The 14,202-nt window shown below is 37.3% G+C and overlaps 2 protein-coding genes across 2 annotated transcripts in view; one reads left to right on the top strand and one right to left on the bottom strand.

The window, feature by feature from the left end:
• The window catches only part of man2a1 (mannosidase, alpha, class 2A, member 1), a 57,371-nt gene extending 50,637 nt beyond the window's left edge, over nt 1–6,734 (top strand). The window contains exons 21-22 of the mRNA XM_079870746.1: nt 3,229–3,342; nt 4,502–6,734. Coding sequence (XP_079726872.1) covers nt 3,229–3,342; nt 4,502–4,654 — 267 coding nt within the window. The 3' untranslated portion in view covers nt 4,655–6,734. The remainder of the gene's footprint in view (nt 1–3,228; nt 3,343–4,501) is intronic.
• tmem232 (transmembrane protein 232) overlaps nt 6,645–14,202 on the bottom strand; it is a 28,281-nt gene continuing 20,723 nt past the window's right edge. The window contains exons 11-13 of the mRNA XM_079870751.1: nt 8,026–8,303; nt 7,064–7,133; nt 6,645–6,878 (exon numbers count right to left, since the gene is read on the bottom strand). Coding sequence (XP_079726877.1) covers nt 6,729–6,878; nt 7,064–7,133; nt 8,026–8,303 — 498 coding nt within the window. The 3' untranslated portion in view covers nt 6,645–6,728. The remainder of the gene's footprint in view (nt 6,879–7,063; nt 7,134–8,025; nt 8,304–14,202) is intronic.

A 14,202-nucleotide genomic window follows, 5' to 3' on the forward strand; every position in this document is an offset into this window, starting at 1 on the left:
AAACGGTGTCGTGTAAGCAGCCCCTAAGTCTCAAGTATCTGACCTCTATCCTTTTGTTTGACTGATCAATGACATCATCAAAGTTAGAGTCTCTTGCTTGAATTATGATTGACAGATCATCAGAAAGACTTAACTGCTGATTTGGGAGGCTGAATTCACTCTCAGTATGTATATATTAAATAAAATGATTAATAGGACAGTTGGCTGCACAAGCTTTTGGTGCACTATGCAGAAAGTCTATGCTAAATAATGCTTGAAAAGTTCCTTTGTTATGTGTCATGGCAATATCCACTCAAGGACACCCTCTATGCAAATAGGAAAGAAAAGTGTTTTTCAAGCATGGAAGACATTGATTACATTTATTTATTTATTTATTTTTGCACAACAAAAAATTCATCTCAGTTGTGAGAGCTTTATCGACTGTGCAGAGTGATTTACTGTGTCTGTTGTTAATCTAGTGCTCCAGGTTTACAGTAATGAGAGATTCTGCTGGGCAGAGATGTCTGTATAAATGTTTTCATTATGTCATGAAGGGGCAAGTACAGATTCGAGTGCAAATTTTATCATGAATAACGGCAGAAAAAGTTAATGGAATGTTCCGGGTTCAATACAAGTGCTAGAAAAGAATGTCCACTCATTTCAGTTTGAAAAAGAAAAATGCACCTGCAATGGACATTTATGGGGAAAGACTCTGCAATGAGGAAAATATTTAAAACACATGGTTTTGAAAGTATAGCCACAAGATCCAAAGGTGCATAATTATTTGCTAATTAAAATGTTTTTTTTTCATGAGATTAATTGTGATTTTTAAAAAAAATATTAATAAATTGATGCACACACATTAGGCCTGCACAATATTGGAAAAAACTGCCATTGCGATATCTAGTTTTTCTTTTCTTTTTTTGATCTTTAATTTAGCTCTGGAAAGAATTCATCCTTCTAGAATGATTGGGGTGATTTTGTTGGGGAGTGAATCTGCATAGTAAATAATAAACAAATTACAAGCAAATAAAAAAACAGTGCTTTAAGTTTTTCAGGTCAGTCTAACAGCATTCAGGTACAAAAATTGAATATTGTATAAATGAAATATAATGAATCTTTGTTAAAGCTACAAAAGAGATTTTCTCTTTGTCTTTTGTTGTTTGATTAACATTAATGACAGGTTTATTAGGCTGCTGTCACTTTAAGAACTAATGCACTGATCCAATATACAATCTGTTTTAGTTGTTTACGTTTACTTAAGACATAAAATACAGTGTTTACAAGGATACTTGCTGAGACGGGTGTTTTGACATAATTTTCTGTGTACGTGTCCGTTCAGGTACAAATAGACTCGAAATAGACCGGAATTCAGTGTTCGAATTGAGTTCTCTTTCGCGTCGTCTTGTGCTTGAATGGTATAAAATCACTTGAATGTTTAAACTGACAGGACCTAAAACATGTGCAAATGATAAACTTTCACTCTATGATGGTTAAACTTTGCAATTAATCCAAGAATTACGTGCGTTTGGAACCGTGGTGCCTGGTCTGTACGGATCAACTACGATCCCTATACTTCACATTGCACATCCTGTGATGTGACTATCGCGGATGCGCACATTGCGATATCGATGCTAAAACAATATATTGTGCAGCTCTAACACACATGTGTGTCAGTCTTCTAGAAAAAAACTGTTTTATTCTACATGAATTGGTTTGCCCCTTTATGGGAGCTGCAGTTTTGACATCACATGATCAGTTGTGTCATGAAATTGCCTGAATTACTACTAATAATAACAACAGCAGTAATAATACTATCATTTAAAGAGTAAGTTCTCCCAAAAATTTTAATTCTGTCATTAATTACTCACCCTCACATCATTCCAAACCCTTAAGACCTTCTTCGTTCATCTTCGGAACACAAATTAAGATATTTTTCATGTGTGTGATGCTGAAGCAGGAGCCAGCCAATCACTGCTCTGTATTGATCAGTGCGGGCCAATAACGAGCCGGCGTTCTGACGTAGAACCCGGAAGCGCTGCAGTGTTTACAACGTGAGCAGTGTCAAGAGACTGACATGGAAGATAAGAAATTGTTGAATAAAGTCATTATTTTAGTTTTTTATTTATTTAATTGGGGCCTATTGTGCGATGATGTCTTGCTCTGGAGGCAGTTATATGCAAATTTATTTGCCCATGTGACGTCACAGGTGTCACAGTCGGTGGCTGTAATGAAGTGCACGATGAAGGAGATGCTCAAAATGAATCTTTAATCCAAGAATCAAAACAATGAACAAAAGAATAACTGAAACACAACCACGAACACACTGACATCAAACATTGCAATACAAAGAGCTAACAGAAAGTGAGGGCTTAAGTTGAAGGGCAAACAATGGAGCTAATGAGATAATTAATGAAACACCTGAACTGAGGACTCAAATCAATCTGTAACCATAGAAACAATCAGGCAGGGAATGGAGAAGAACCAATTTACAAACTAGAAAGCTGACCTAGACAAAGACATGAACAGAACAGGAAAAACAGAGAAAAATCAAACTCAAAGCGTGACAACAGGTCACTCGATATCAAAACGAGCTTGATTAAATAAATGCTTTGTTTCTAACGAGGAGGATATTTTAAGTTATGAAACTTGCAGGGTGTTTTAATGGTACAAAGACCTTGAAGGGGCTGTTTACACAAAACCGTTTTCATCTAAAAACGTAAAACTTTTTATGCGTTTTGGCCGTTCGTTTACACGACGACAGCGTTTTGGGTGCCTGAAAACGCAAACTTTTGAAAACGGGTTTCAAAGTGCAAGTTTTTGAAAACGGTCTCCGTGTAAACAACAAAAACGACGATGACGTTATGCACATGTGCATTACGTGTTCAGTCTATGGTGTTACGTTGAACCCCCACAATGCCTTGCCCCATCAATCCATTGTAAGTGCATTACTGTAAATGCAATCTTTGATTCGTTTACAAGCTGAAGGACGTTGAAATTCTAGCAAAATCGGCAGCCCTGTCACATGCTGTTGATAAAGTTATTTTGAACCACGACGATTGCTTCAAGTTCCTTTGCTTTCCGCTGTCTCAAGGAGAGGCTCTTTCCATCAAGTTGTGATGGGAGAGACTCTCGCTGTGGTGCTGAGCTGCAGCTGATGAGCGCAAAGCACTGCTCCATTATTGGCTCAGTCAGAAGAAACAGTGTTGTGTTTATGCGGCCTGAGGCTCCATCTCGTTTCTCTCGCAGGAGGAAGGGGGAGGTCCATCCGAGCAAGCTGCTTTGATACTGCACAGAAAAGGCTTTGACTGTGGCTTCTCCAATCGGAACACTGGCCTACTGTGTGCCACCACACGTGGCAAGGTAAAGCAGCAGATCACGCGGCTTCCCACACACAGACACATCAAAAATTCAAAGAGAGTCTCATCACTGCTACTTAATTTTGGCCTGACTTTTGAAAGAACTTGAGAATTATATTTGCAAAACGTGTACATTTGTTCCCAAAGCGTGTTTTTGTTCGTTCAAAATTGAAAATCAGTTTTAAACATAAAACACATATTCCATAGAACACAAAAGGGAGAACTTAGTGGTAATTTTTTACTATCCAATTATGAAATGGGATTAGAGCATTCAGTAAGGGCACAAAAAAAAATCACCATAAAGGTGATAGTCTTTTGAAGTTTTGAAGTCATGCAGTAATTTATGGAGAAACAAACCTACTTCAAAGTTATTCACCTTCAGTGAGTTTTAACCTGAGAACTGCTGCTATTGAAATGAGTGATCTACTGATATATCGCCAAAGCAGATATTTGGCAAACACACTGCTCAGATGCTCAAATAAACAGCAATGTTTTGATAGGGCCATAGAGTCACAGTGTTAAGGCCTGTTCACACCAAGAACAATAACTATATTAACGTCCACACCAGTAGACGCACTCCAGTTATGTCGCCTGTCGCTTTAAATGCTCGAGCTCTTTAAAGCAAGATTGATTCTGATTGGCTGTCAGTGTTTATATTGTTCATCAGCTGGAAAAATTGTTCCGAGAGTGATATATGATATCATTTCTCTGTGCCATTGTTGTTATAGTTGTGGTGTGGACTCTTTTTTTTATATTTAGAATGATTTTTAGAACTATACTCTTTATATTTTTAGTTATTGTCCTTGGTGTGAATTGGCCTTTACACTCTACATGGAAATCAACATAGGCTTACGTTGAAACATATTAAGATAGGACAGGAGAAAGTGTTTTAAAATCAAAACTTTTTAAAACTTCACCTCAATGATGTTCATGTAAATAATGCAATGAGCTATAAATCCCACAAGTAAATAAAAGTTGTTTACTTTCCACTTAGTCTGAAAGGTTTACAAGCTAAGCTTGTGAACTGTCAGATATGCTAACCATCTTACGTTTTACAAGTGAAAAATCAAAGTCTAAGGCCGTGACTCAATGCATGCTTGCTTGAACTTGTTGTGTTGGAAATGCTCTAATCAACATACTGTTTGCTGTGTGTGTGTGTGTAGATTAATTTAGAGAAGCTCCTGACAGATCTGAAGGTGAAAAGCATCACTCCTGTTTCGCTGTCTCTGATGCACACATACAATAGTGAAGCCGACCCGCAGGAGCTCAGCCTTAAACCCATGGAGATCAGGACTTACCGCCTGCAGCTGGGCTGAGCTGAGCCTTCAGCCGAGGACTCCTTCGATGATCGTTAACATAAACCTTATGCTTCACAGCAAAGTGCAATATGAAATCTACAAGAATTCCCAACCAGCTCTCTCAGGTTATTTGAACATAACGTGAAGCTTCACTGTGCTGAGAGTTGACGTTTTTCTTTGCTGGGATCGTACAAGTTGTTGTACGGTTTTAAAGTGTTGATGCAGTGGGAACGGTGCAAGAAACGCTTTTCTTGCTTCTGTTATTTGATGAAGAGAAAAGCTTCTTTTTGATCAGAGGGGCTTGTGCCCTGTTCAATTTATCCTCAATTCCCAGATTAAAGTTAATATATGGATTGGATTTACCTGAAATGATTTTTCTTTTAAACTTTTGTTTTATTATTTTATTTTCATCCCAAAATGTTTTATCTGAATTGTGCCTTAGTCTCACATGGTGGTGTCTTTCTTAATGGATGTGATAAAATAAGCAATTTTAAAATTGAACGCATCATTTTTATCATTCACTGTTAATTACAACATAGAAAACACTAACAACAGACATTTTAATTTTGCTATCTTTATTTCTTTAAATGTCCCTTGATAATTTCTAACAATGCAAATGACTGCAATGTGTGTTTATCACATTCATTGAAATGGACCATTTAATGTGACTTGAAATTTAAGATGATGAAGCCTCAGATTTTGTTTCTATCTTTCTTAAGTGATTTTTGTCATTATCTGTTTTTTCTAAATATATAGATAGTATATATTGGTCGCTTTTTTTCTTTCACTTTTGTCTGTTTTATTCAGTCTGAAGGATTGTAAATAGGTTCAGTAGCAACATAAATTGACCAAAGGTTGGTGGGTGTCTTGTACTAAAGAATGTGTATTGAAGATTTAATTCCATTGTTCCCAGAGATGATAAGTATCATAGAAGAAATGAAATGTTTTATTTAATATATTAGGCTACACTGTAAAACATATGATCAATAAGTTACGACACCATATGTTTTTACATTGCTTTAACTCATCAAAATACAAGTTAGACAAGATTCAACTCATTTTAATGTAATTTAAGTTGAAATGACTCAAACAACCAAGTTGATTATACTTAAAAGAAATTAAGGCAGCAATTTACAGTGTATATGATTATAAACATGCATATATTTATATCAACAGAAATATAAATTCTCTAGAAGATAGAGTTGAGTTGGAAGGAGTGCTTGATCATGAAATGGTGCCATGGTTATTATGGATTATAAACGTGATTGTGTTGAAGTTTATGAATGGAAAAAAAGCTAGATTTATTATACAATCAAACTATGCAAATGTACATTTTTGTCTTATGCAACAATGATCTATTTTTTTAGACCTTAAATCACAGACTTCCTCTAGTCAGACATTGCCTGGCAGTAATTCTCCAAGAGATCCCAATTTTACCTGGCAAAACTCTTTCTGATATGTAGATTTGCCACACACTATGATATATATGAATGTTTTTCTCAAATGAATTGGCCTTCATTCTGTGATGTTTATTCTGGAAGGGAGTCCATTATCTGTTTTATACTCTGGGTGTCTTTTTTTTTAGGCTGCTTGTCTTGAGTGTGAACGATGATCATTTGTTGACTTGCTACTGTGATTTTTTTTTTTTCTTTCTTCCAAATGTTAGAATTGATTCAGCATGTTTTTCTTTTTCCTTTTATGAAAATTTCGACTGGTCAGTCAGAAGTGCTGTGATCACTGTAATCCAACTAGCTGCTTAATTCACACTTTTATGACCAAATTGGTCTGTGACTAGTGAATCAGGATAATGAAAGCAGGCCAAATGCTTTCTGACCCTGTGAGAATATTCCTCAATTTTTTATCTCGAAAAGTGTGGTGACTATCTGTAGAGAATGTCTTTTTACCAGTGTTGCCAATTACAATTTTAGGTAACGAATGTCTGTCTGTCTGTCTGTCTGTCTGTCTGTCATTTGAAAGGAATGTTACAGAAAAATAAAAATTGGTTCAGTCTTTTATTTGTTTGAATTTTAAGGATGTGTTTGCCACTATTTCTCAGTGATTTATAGATTTGAAGGTAAAATCATATAATGGTTCATGGTAACTCGTAAGGTTTTGTGTGCTTTTTGACCTTTTCCATGCGTTTCTTCATGATCGTCTCCTCGTCCTCTTGCTTTCTTTTTTCCAGCACTGTCTTTTCAATTTCTTCCTCTCTTTCCATCACTATTTTCAATTCCTTTTGCCACTAAAAGTTTTGGAAAGTGTTAGAATAGATTATTAGACATTCTCTGCACATATTTCTTAGAAACTTTCTCCAGTTTAGAGCTCATTAACAAACAACTACTGTACCTCTTGTTATCTAAATACTAATCTAAACTTGGTTAGGAAAGCCTAGCGTTCTGACCGAATCAAAGGGAATGCAATACTCACTTGATCTTCCACAACTTTCATCAGATCAATATCAGTCCTGGTTCTCAGGTCCAGATGGGAAGGTCCATGTCTGTCCATGTCAAATTTGGCACATATTTGAAATGAAAGAGATGAAATTAAGTATTGTATGGGTCCATGGCACAGTGATGGTATTATATGGTAATATTGTGGTATTTTGATATATACCGCTGAAACATTAAATGGTCATGCAAGTTTTTCAATGGCCAATGTAAAAATAATATACAGTATTGAGAGCGGAGTGGCCAATGGCTGGTATAATGATACATAATGCAATTTAACGAAAGCAAATTAGATTACATTTTGGGATCTGCAAGATTTCTCTTATGCTCACCAAGGGTGAATTTATTTGATCAAAAATACAGTAAAAACAGTAATATTATGAAATATCATTACAATTTAAAAGATATGTTTTCTATTTTAAAAAGATTTTTTTTCTGTGATGGCAAGTCAGAATTTTCAGCATCATTACCCAAGGCCTCAGTGTCACATGATCCTTCAGAAATCTAATTCTATTATGAATGATTTGCTTCTCAAGAAACATTTCTTATCATTATTAATGTTTAAAACATCTATTTTTTCAGGATTTTTTGATGAATAAAAAGTTTGTAGATTTAAGATTGCCTTTACTGTCAATTTTGCGCTGTTTAAAGCATCTTTGCTGAATAAAAATATTGTCTTACAACAACTAAAATCTTTCTGATCCGAAACTTTGAACGGTAATGTATATATTTTTAGAAATATTTTACAAAGTAATAAATCTGTCAATATATTGTCTAACCACAATAATTACAGTTAAATTGTCCCCCAAAAAACTGATAACCCATGGTATGTGTCCAAAAACATGGTATTACCTTGGTACCATGTCAATAATAAAATAAAATAAATACAGTACTTTAACGTTAAGTGTACCAGCTGCAATTTTCAGAAGAGAGGCCAATAACCTTGGTGTCTTGTGAGTGCCTTTAGTAATAGTCTGAGGTGGTTCAGGGCATCCTTCTCCAGTCCTGGCGGTGGAAACTGCCTCTTTCCTGGGTTTGGTGGTTTTTATTCTGTGTCGGTGGTTTGCAGAATGAGTAGTGAGCTTAACTGGAGGCCAGATCTTGGAAAGAGTGTGTGCCAGCCGCCTAGTGATCCACTCGCTCTGTGCACATACACACACATAAACTGTGTGTGAGCTCCTCATCCTCTCTCTGTGGTTCTCCAGGAGCCTTTTATCACCCTGGAAAGAAGGTAATAACAGGGAGAAACTGCAGGTTCTATTGATCATGTAGAGGCTTGAATTAAGATTCTCTTCTTGACTCATCTGATTTCATTGTGTCAGAGTTTAATGCAGTATCGCACCAGATGCATGTTTAAAGCCAACAATGTGCTTTAGCATTCAGATTTACTTAGCCTCATGAACTCTGTATTATAATGTCATGTCAGTGTTGGCACAATATAACTTTAAAATGTGTACTGAATGTACAAAAGCTTTATGCATTATTCAGCTGGATTGGAGTGAAATTTAACACAAAACACAACTGCTTTCTTTCGTCTGTTTGGAGATAGCACTGTAAAGACCTCAGGCAATGGTCTGATAAATGCACTGATGTGTTTGTTTCCTACTGAAACAAAGTTGGAGTGTGAAAAAAAAAAAAAAAAATCTTGCTTTTAGTTTACGCCAGGATAACATACTACTTTTAAAATTGTTACAGTGTAGTATGCACTAGCCTACTGTTTAAATGATTGGGGTCAGTAAGTGTCTTTTTTTTTTTTTTTTTGGAAAGAAATGAATACTTTAATTCATTAAATTGATCAAAACAAAAATGATAAAGACAATAGTGTCACACGTTGGTTCCACATTGAGGTGAATAGAGGATCCTTTTGCAGCAGTTTTTATTAAACTAAACAAACAAAACATTCTGGCATAAGAAGGCATGGAAGAACTACACACGAGTAACGAAAACCAACCTTAACCTTGAAGACACCAGACAAAGAACTGAACTGAACAGAGGGTTTAAATACACAGACCAAACAATGACACTAAACTAGACGCAGATCAACACAGTGGGTTGCTATGAAAACAAATGAAGAGTGGGAACAAAGGAAACAGGACAAATTAGAGGTCCATAAAACAGAGCATGACCATGACAGTAAATTCCCCTACCGGAAGGAGGAACCAGAGGGAAGGAGCCCAGCAGCTACTAGGGCGCAACTACCCAGTGTCAGAGGGGTATGCAGCAACAATTTTGGCGCCCCAACAACAACAAAGAAATAAATAACTGCCATGTAGCCTAATGACTGAGGAATGAGTGATAGTAACAGATGAAATAAATACAAAATTGTCATTTATTAAAAAAATTGAACTATACTTCACAGTGATGAATCCACTGATGAGTGGACCTCTGTCCCTCTCGTAAGAAAATTTTGTGCTTTTTAATGTTGAATTCATCAATCTAGTGCACTTTGAGAGTTCAAAATGAAAAGCTCCAACCCATATTCAGTGTGCAAATTAAACAAAGAAAAATTCAAACCTTTTTTTAGTAACAGTGTCTGTCTACATAAACTACTACATAATAATAGTTATAATATTAGTCCCATGATAGTAATAGCCATATATTGTAAAACAAATACACTGAAAAATAAAGGAAACTTTCATAATTAGTTTTGTACTAATTTCTATACATTACAGATGTAATTGGGACAGCCCAGTGTCAATCAAGAAAAGAACCAATGGGCCGCTAGCCTACGTGTTTAATGAAAAATGTAAAAAAAAAAAAAAAAATTTTTTTTTTTTTTTTTTTTTTTTTTTTGACCAATGTATTACAACGGCACTAACCCAGCACCGCCAATTAAGCAAAGCAAAACAAAACAAAACGAATGGGCCGTCGATGTACGAGTTTTGTGGGCCGTTAAGACAAAGACAAAAAAAAATTGCCTATTAGATGTATCGACCCAAAAAGCACGTCGGCCCACCGGGAATCTCCTAGCCTACATGCGTGGACGTTACACTTTAAATCCTACCTGTTGCCTTTGACCATCCACTTATTTAGCTGCTGGCGCATCAACTGACATGCCATCTCCTTTTCCCTCTTTCTTGTTCTATTTTTAGTCCCGGCAGCTTTTTTGCTTTATCCATCTTTTTCGACTCGTAGGCTACCTGCTCGCTCAGCGCTCACGGCGCCCCCGCCCGCTCACGATATTGTATGCTTAGATAAATTGTGACAATTAATTTTGCACTTAATGTTTGCGACATGTTTTCATCCATTGTATTTTTGATATGTTATTATCATTGTAATGTTTGTTGAGACTGCTTTGAGCACGTTTAGGAGAGGTGATCAAATCACAGAGAAAACATTTCTCATTGCTGTATTCTCTCTTTAATCCATCCAGTACCATCTACATGCTCCATGATAATAAACCCTCTGTCAGCAGCAGTTCCAGTGTTCCGTGTCTTCTCTCAATTAAACAACACAACGTAGAGCATAACAGTGGTCAGAATTGGGCCGGTTACACCTGGCAGAGCATGATGGACGACAGACCACAGTGAAACCAATTTGGTGTGGAGCCGATGAGTCGGAGGGCCAAGGTGGAGTCTGGGGCTCGAAGGCCTGAAGTGGAGCTGAGGGATCCACAGACCAAGGCGGAGATGATGACTGGGAAGCCCAAGGCGGATCCAAGCAGCTTGGGGGGAACCATTAAGGAGAAGCAGAGGGGCTGAAAGAAGCCAGTGGAGGCAGGGCCGAGGAACTGCATGGCTTTGGCAGAGGAGAAGTGAGAGGAAAGAAGGTGAAGGAGACTTGGAGCTGGTGATGAAGGAGAAAGACAGGACGGGACCAGCTGAGACTGGAGACCTTGAAACATGACATAATCCAGAACATCAGTTACTTATACATTGGGGACTGAGCTTAGTGAACGTACCTCAGCGACAGGAGAGTAGACGGGGCTCCAATCCATATCCTTGAACTCTACTAATATGCCTCAGTGACAGACGTTGGTGTCAGCTCACCCACCTGGTCAGGCTCCAGGACGAAATTGGCCCCTGGCAGTTGCTCTGGCTCTAGCTTTGTGGGGTGGCTCATTCTCTGAGACTGCAGTGGGCTCTGGATGATGGTTTGATGCGGGCATGGCAAGAGGTTGAATTGGCTCTGGGCGCTGGCCTGGGGAGGACTGGAACATCTCTGGCGTGGTCCTCATACAATAAAATCAGAACCATCCAGCCAGAAAACATAGCTGATGTACTGAGCTAACATCGTGCTGTCTCTTCCTGGCAAGAGGAAGACATACAAATAGTCATCCAGCACCACCCGAAAACATGCTTTTAGCATGTGTCTACTCAAGGGGATTCGATAGTATAAGTCCAAAAAAATACTCCATGCACCTCTCCAGGGGGTAACCATTCTGGCAGAGGTTTAGTAGTTAGTACTCAGGGCAAATGTGGGCTGCCGCAAGATTCATATCATTAAGGTCTGGTGTTCTGTCTCGAGTTGGTTCCACAATGAAGTGAATAGAAGATCCTTTTGCAGCAGTCTTTATTAAACTAAATAAGCAAAACAAAACAAAACACTCTGGCATAAGAGGGAACAGAAACACTACACAGGACTAAGACAAACCTACCTTTACATTGAAAACACCAGACAAAGAACTGAACTGGAATTGAGGGTTTAAAAACACAGTCCAAGCGATGGAGCTAAACAAGACGCAGGTAAACGCAATGGGTTGCTATGGAAACAAATGAAGAGTGGGGACATGGGGAATAAAGGAAATAGGAAAACAAGGTGAAACAAACTAAAAGACCATAAAACGGGAACCTGGGGGATAAAGGAAATGGGGAAACAAGGTGAAAAAAACCCCTAAAAGACCATTAGACAGTACAATGTTTTGACAATTAGACCCTTTCACACATTAAACCGGTAAATTACTGTAAAATTGACATTTAAAATTGTAAATTTTTTACTTTTGAGTGACAAGCAAAAAGGGATGATCACAGAGAACATGTTTTTGCTCTTAAAAACTCGAGATGCATAATAGTTACTACAATACTGCAGTTACTATAGTAGCCTACGCAATAGTAACTGCAGATCCGTGATGCTGGAGAATGGACAAGAAGGGTCTCGAGCACAAGACGTGGCACAATGGTCAGATGTCTGTCTAGCGCATACTTTCATAGAAAAACAAAAGCAGCAGAGCTTAAACGGGTCAGACAGAGCTTTATTACCTCATACCAGTTAGATATGGTGCTGCAAGATGGAGGGGAAGTTATTTTGATTAAAGTTTGACACGTGATTTAAAAAAATAATAATAATGTGCACGGATAAATAATTTATAATTAACCTTGCAATATCCCTTAAAGAATAAAAATTGTCCATTTTGATTTCATGGTGACTTTAATTCCAAACAAAAAACATTCAGTACTTATGCCCCACACAAGATGTCGTCCATGGTGCTAATGCACAGCCTGGTGTGTATTGGCGGGTCATTAATGTAAACACACTTGGTTGTATCTAGAGAAAAAAAAAATCTGATCTGTGCATTTTGTTAAAAAAAAAACTACATGCATCATTAAGAGAAAGAACAATACATTTAACATTTAAAAATGTTTAAACTAGCTACTGTTGTTGTAATAAAATTAGGACAAATCGATAAGACTATTTTGTCAAAAAAATCTCTGAATGAGGTTTTGTTTAAAATAAATCACATTAAAGAGCTACTTTTTAGTGCTGCTGCATAGAATAAATATTGAATAAACCAGAAAACATATTAGACTACATAAAAATGTTTGTTATTCAGACTTAAAAGAACAACTGTTTTATTTATTATTTTTACACACATACATACATATATACATACATGTAAATAAGTAATAAAATATAAGAACATTGTAAAAACATGTTTGTACTTTGTACAAAATAAGGGCATTGTAGTTTGCACGGATAGACTGAGACAGGGAGCTGTTAGTCTTCTCTGGTAAACCTGACCCAGCCAATTTTGGCTCTGATTTTGGCTGGATCCATGACAAGAACTGGGCTGGCTCTGACAGTGAGCATGGCAACTATTTTCGATATATTTCTCACATCTGTGACCTGAAACAAAAGCAAAAATCAGGTTTAAATATTTAGTCATATTCTGAACAACAACTTCCTCCCATTTCACAAGGTGTCTTCAGAGGACATACATTAAAATAAGATTTAAAATTCAAATTAAAAAAATGTTTTTGCTACAATATTTTTATATTTTTTGCTGGGTAATATTTCTTCAAAATATTTGTAATTCAGTACCTTAATCCATTCATGGAAAATAATCTTGGCCAAATCGAGTCGTTGTGTTGGCTCACGCTGCAGGCATGAGCAGATCAATTGGCAGAACTCTGTGCTGAAAGATAGGAGAGACATTATTACCTTCATACCTTCTCTTTTCTAAACTGTAAGACATGACTGGAGGTTAGAAAAGTGAACAACTCCTGCATCATCTACCCTGCCATGTTATATTAACTATTTCTCTTCTGTATGATTTAGAATTAGAATTGGCCTTCTTTGCTGTAATAAAGATCTCACCTTGTGACAAGCCAGCTATGGACCAAAGGTTCAGATTGATCAAATTCAAGATGTGGAAGTCTGTAAATTTCCCGCATACTAGCGATAATAAGAGCACCCCCAATGAATATACTGTTGCTGGCTCCCCGTGGTACTGGCCATTTGATATGAATTCGGGTGGGCAGTACAGTCGTGTGCCTGTAAGAAAGAGATTTTGTATTATGGGTATTGCATTACCACAGCATTTTGTCTTGGTGTTAATTAGTATGCAAGAAATCATAGGTGCTATTTAAGTGATTCTTATTCTATGGCTTCAATACCTACCCATGAATGTAGTATAGTTTGACCTCTGAAGGAGGTTGCTGCAGCCAAAGTCAATCAGTTTGACTTCTAGGGTGTTCTTGTTGATTAAAAGGTTTTCCGTTTTGATGTCTCGGTGGAGCACTCCTTGTTGGCAGCTCATGTAAGCGGCTTGTGTTACTTGCCACATCACAACCCGGACTAACTTCTCATTGATTCTGCCTCCATGACGCTCCAAAAAAAACAACCTGGAGCTTGGAAGGCATCGGCACTCAAGTCGAACACATAGCAGGCTGGACCTTGGAG

Source organism: Squalius cephalus (assembly GCF_949319135.1).
Source record: "Squalius cephalus genome assembly, chromosome: 5".
Classification (NCBI taxonomy): domain Eukaryota; kingdom Metazoa; phylum Chordata; class Actinopteri; order Cypriniformes; family Leuciscidae; genus Squalius; species Squalius cephalus.